This window comes from Athene cunicularia (assembly GCF_003259725.1).
Source record: "Athene cunicularia isolate RWA chromosome 18 unlocalized genomic scaffold, athCun1 chr18_part1, whole genome shotgun sequence".
NCBI lineage: Eukaryota > Metazoa > Chordata > Aves > Strigiformes > Strigidae > Athene > Athene cunicularia.
This window is the reverse complement of record NW_020799123.1, coordinates 9,368,129-9,373,646: the sequence shown is the minus strand read 5'-3', so window position 1 is coordinate 9,373,646 and position 5,518 is coordinate 9,368,129. Positions and strand designations below refer to the sequence as shown.

Sequence of the window (5,518 nt, the reverse complement as noted above, 5' to 3'; positions counted from 1 at the left end):
CGGAGGCCGCGCGCCGCCCTGAGGCGATTGGCGCCGCCGTCCCTGGGAGCGCGGGCGGGAAATCCCGCGGGCGGACGGGCCCCTCCGAGGGCAGCGCCGCCGCCCCGCGTTCTGCCGTTCCGGAGCCGGGAGTGAGCTCAGGCGCTGTAGTGAAACGGGGCTGCCTGCAGCGCCCTGCCGCCCGGCGAGTGCGTCCGCACAGGAGTACATCCGAGGCGAGGGGACGCGCTCCCTTTCAAATTGTGTGGTAATGTATGATCAAACCATAACAAATTAATGCCTCTGGGCAGCACGGTGCTGCTTTTATGTGGAAAATTGGAGGTGCACAGTGAGTTCATCATGCTGTCACTGTTCTTTTTCCAGACAGACCAGGAAAGGAGACCTCGGTCCTAACAAGAGGCAGTGGCGTTAGGGAGGCACTGCGCTGAGAGCGAGCTACCCCCGGCCTTGTAGCTGATACACACACTTCTGGGATCTTACCAACGTGCGTTCAGTGACAGCAAAGGAGAGTAACCTTGACAATTACCAGCAGTTCTGTCAATGACTTTAAAAGCCATGGAACTCTGGCTAACAAGCTAGTTGAATCTTACACGCTCTATTCACATTAAACTTCCCATTTTGTTCATTCTGGAATGCCACCATCTTCCTGAAAAAGCTTTTGCTTCTTGGGAACTCCGGTTTCAGTGTGCCTGCATGAAGCAGTGGTCCTCTCAGAAATTCAGCTGTCAGTAGGTTTTGTGGGATCTCAACTCCCGTCCCTTCACTCCATACTGGCAACAGGGACCTTCCTACAGCTAGAAATACATGACAAACACAGTTTATATACTTCCCTGAAACACGTTTCTTATCCTTTTTATTTTGGATATGCAGTCAGGTATAGTACTGCATTATGCTGCAGTGACTGATTAATTCATGGTAACTTGGTTGTGTTTCTATGTTCAGGTAAACAGCCAGATCCTGTGCTGATGTCTGTAAGTACAGTTTTCTTCAGCAAATCCACAGTCTCGTAGTCACTTGAGTATTCTTACTGAAGAGTCACGCTGGCTTGCATACTTACGCTGAGAAAACTGGCTTGAAATCATTGGTTCTGGATTTTTAGCTGCAGACTCTGGAGATAATGAGCAGACATTTGTCTCCTGATAGAAGTCTGGAGGTTGTGCTAAATAAAAAAAGAAAAAAAAAATTGTTAAGGCACTTCTTCAGAATGTAAACATGAAGTATCTATACACAAAATAAAGCCAGCTAGTGGTTAAAGTACAAAGCAGAGTTGCTTTTTTGATTGCATGAATTATCAAAGGATGTGTAGGCAAACATTTTTATCCCAAAACTGTACACTGCTGCCCTAAGTGTGGTCAGAATGGAGCAGTCAGAAAAGTTAGATGGGTTGGATCTTCCTATGCAGATAAGCCAGTTTCTGTCATAAAAGTGTTTACGGTGTTCTTAATTTTTCTTTGACTATCGGGTTTCTTCTGTCACCTGCATGTGCATTTCATAAGAAAATTTTTTTTTACCCTAATTGCTGACCAAAAAGTCTGACATTGAGCCCTACACCTTTAAGGGCTGTTTCTAATTTTCTGTGACACTGTAGTGCATATTTACAAGACTGCTTTGCAGAGACTTTCTGGTATAGTTACATATTACATTGGCTTCATCATGAAAGCCATCCTTAGAAGTTCCTGCCTCACAGCTCCGCCCACTGATTCCTTGGGTTTTTTAATAAAAATGATTGTGGAGCAAAGCTGTAAAATCAGTTGCTGAAATGATTAAACCCAAAAAAGATAAAAATATGATCAAGTATCTGGGGTTTTTGAGAACCAGTGCAGGTAGTATTGGAAAGAGTGGGAAGGGGAGGGAGGATTGCCCCTCAAGTGGCAGTGGGGCTTTAGGTCAGCCTTAAATTGCTCTCAGAAACATTGAGTGGTCTTTCCACAGCAGAGACGGTGCTGGAGGAGGAGAGCTCCATAGCAAAGGCCATACCAAATCTAAAGCTTTGCTTAGACACAGCTTTTGGTAGAAGGGAATTTTATGTCTGCTCTTAGCAAAGACTTGGCTACTATATCACTCTGTGGTTAGAAAAAAAATTACTTAAATGGATTATATTTCATTCTCCAATACTGATCTGCATGTCAGTCAGTTACCAGTTTGTAAGAATGGTTCTTTCATATAAATCTTTACTGTGGGGTCAAAGCAGTGTCAAATTACAGCAGTCCAACACCCCCATACAAGGGACTGAGTTAACGGAGGGGTCACATACAGGACCCTTCTAGATACAGTCCCTCTGAAAGAAGAGATTTCAAGATAAAGAAAACTCACCTGGTAGGAACTGCCGAGCATACTTCTCCAAAAATAAAATTTCCAACTTTCTCTTCAGATCTTCTACAGCAGTTTTGACAACATTAAGTTTCTCATCAAGGGTAATTTTATCCATTGTTGAAGGTGAGCCTTTGTACCTATGTCTCTCAGATAAGTTACTCTAATAATGACATAAAAGAATCAAGAGGAAGATGTAAACAATGGCATTTCATCTAGTACATCAGATTGTATTAGAAAGCCAGAGTGGATAACCAGCAGTGATCTCTCTAAAATCTTACTCTCTGTATTGAGAGCTTCCTTTGTAGGATAGTTATCTGAGAGAATTAACCTGAAATCCTACAAAAATATGAAAGGATAGAAATTTCTTAATTAAAAAAAAAAATTATTTTCCATAAGAAAACTAAGAATGGGATTAATTTTTCTTGTATATATTACAATTTCCTTAAGCACATACATGTATACACAAGCTTTCTCTTTTTAAACTTTTTTCTTGTTCTAGAACCCAACCCAAAAGTTTTAAAATGTATTAATATGAGATCTAGCATGAAATACCCACAAAAGGTTAAGCCTCATTTGACTAAATTTAGAAACTGTGGAAACCTACATGAGGTGAGCTTGTTCTCTTAGTCTGCCTTTATAGTCTGTGGAAAGAAACAGGCCTTCTGAAGGCTCGATTGATCTCATTTCCAGGTAGGCGTCTCAAGTAGGACAGATGACTCATGCTCTAAAAGTACCCAGTTCTCTTGGTTGCCTCTAGCAGGACTCTGGATCAGAATAAATACATAGTTACGCGAGGTGAATTCCAATGGAGGCCCCTGCGCTGTGGCCCTGGCAGTCCACTTTTGCCTCCTGGCACCATCACACCCAGTAAGCCCTGCTCCAAACTCCTGCTAGCTAATTTGCATCACTGGAATTGTTGTTTTCAACATCAAAATGGGCTCTGCAGAATGTAAAGTGCTTTAACCGCCTCTTTTGAGAGCCCTTGACATATTTTCCCCAAGAAAGTTGTTAGAAAGTACTTAATAACTTTGTGAGTTCTTTAACTTGCATACAAATGTGTATATACATACTCTCAAAAATAAAAAGATAATGAAGATCTTAACCTTAGATTTGACTCAAGACTGGATTTAAGCAATGCAGCCCCCACTTTACTCCAGCTCACCAGTGTCCTTGGAACAAATCTAGTTCTGAATTGCATCCCCAGCCTATGACTTCTTGAATACTTTTTCTCTCTGACTCCAAACTTTCCCTGGTAACAGCAATATCTGTGGACTGGTATCTAGTGAGAATAGTGCAGTGGGGACCTGAAAGTGTTCAGCTATCCAAGACATTTAGTTTAAGAGTTTCTACTTATATTCTGCCACTTAATTTCATCACTTACCGTTTGGGTTTTGATGTCTGTGAGCTTGTTCATTTCCACACAGAGCTGGTGAATAGTCTCTTCAATTTTCTGTTGAGCTGCTTTTTGCTCTTGTTCAGTGAACCTCGGTGTGTTTCTCTCCTGTCTTTCAACATATTCCTTCATGAAACAGAAATCTTTAGTAATCTGGCTTTTGATCCGAGATGCATATTCGTTAAAGGCAGAAAACATGGAGTTCGTTGTGTTCGTTAGAAAAGATGTGTGGAATATGAGAATCTACTGCCCCATCTTTGACTGACCCCCGCAGATCAGAAACAGCTACATTTATTCAAAGGAATAAAATATATTTGACACTATCTTACATTACCTGCAATGAGATTTTGGGGATGTTAAGGATCTTGACTATTTTATGGCCAGCAGTCTTTGACAGTTTAGAAGGATCAGTATTCCCTCTTTGCATTTTGCATCTAAAGAGTACTAGAAACATTCAGGCTACTCCTGGGATAGGCATGAAAAGGCTCCAGCACAGAACTCCAGTGGCCTTTGTGCCAGCCAAGACAGGAGTTCATACAGCTGGTACCATAGTTCATTCTCATCAATAAAACCAGAGTTGTGACAGCAAAAGAAGGAAACAAAAAGGCAGATTCCTGCTCTGGGCTGGAAGGCTACACGAGTTGAGCAGGTCTCCATGTGGCAGTGGGAACAGAAGCTAACTGCAGGTCATGACAGTACCGTGTGTGCCTTTGCTTTGCTGAGATCTGTCCTCAAGAGGTGGATGGTCTCTGCAGTCATTTCTAGTTGCTTGGAGATGTCCCATATCTCTTCCTCCTTTAAAGTGATATTTGACCATTCATCTATATAACCCTCAAAGAGGTGACTAGGTTAAGCAGCAGGACAATAAAAATCCCGACATCACTGACACTAGTTAAGCACTGGGCTGGCTGAGGAGGGGTCTGAAAGACAATTCTGAGTGGGAATAGTCACAATGAAGTCAACATGCAATGGTCAACAATTCATGCAATGTTCAAATATAATTGTGAGCTTCACCTCTTTGCTCAACTGCAGACTTTTTAGATACATATATGCTAAAATACTGAAGGTCAACAGATTTTTGTCATCTCCTCCAAATTGGGGAGTTATTTTGAGCAGAGCTCTAGGTAATAACCAGTCCCATTTTGTGCCATTCAGCTGGGTGGAGCTGTAGCACCGTAAAATAATGTTATGTGGCCTTTCAGGAGTCTCCTATGTTGGTGCAGTAAGTAACACCCAGCACAAAGAACAGTTATTACTGTCATACATCAGCTGAATACATACAGCTACCAGTTCCTCTAAGGCAGCCATGCAGTCAGTGTACCGGACCCACCAGTGAACCCCAGAGCCGTCTGCTCAGCACACACCACCCTGTTGGGACAATGCTCATACTGGCACGGGAAATGCCCGGGGCGGGGGGGGAAGAGAAAAGAAAGATAAAGTTCACTTAGTCCTAGCCACGTCCCCATGTTCGTGACCCTGGTGAAGCATTTATAATCGTGGCCACAGCTGGCCCGGGGGGTGCCGGGGATGCAGGCAACATCTCCGGAGGGTCCCGGTTCATCCCGCATTTCCAGCTCTCTTCCCTGCACCTCCTGCAGAGCGAGGTTCACCAGAGCGGCCAGCAGGTCCTTCAGCTCGAAGCCCTCCGGGCAGCCGGCGCGCTGCCTCCCCTTGCGGTACCCGAGGAGGCAGCCCGGCAGAGCCCGTGCCCGCAGCCCGTGAGCCGCACGGGTTCCGTGCGGTGCTGCCGGCCGCAGGCACAGCGCGGGTCCGCGGCGCTCAGAACCCGCTCGCGGTCCACGGCAGCGGCCA

At 44.3% G+C, this 5,518-nt stretch overlaps 1 protein-coding gene across 1 annotated transcript in view; it reads right to left on the bottom strand.

The window, feature by feature from the left end:
• The window catches only part of LOC113486952, a gene marked incomplete at its 5' end in the record, with an annotated part of 8,101 nt that extends 2,588 nt beyond the window's left edge, over positions 1 to 5,513 (bottom strand). The window contains 6 exon segments of the mRNA XM_026861299.1: positions 1,058 to 1,159; positions 2,314 to 2,473; positions 3,695 to 3,886; positions 4,415 to 4,550; positions 5,165 to 5,402; positions 5,405 to 5,513. Of these exon segments, the coding sequence (XP_026717100.1) occupies positions 1,058 to 1,159; positions 2,314 to 2,473; positions 3,695 to 3,886; positions 4,415 to 4,550; positions 5,165 to 5,402; positions 5,405 to 5,513 (937 nt within the window).
• Between the last annotated feature and the right edge of the window lie 5 nt (positions 5,514 to 5,518).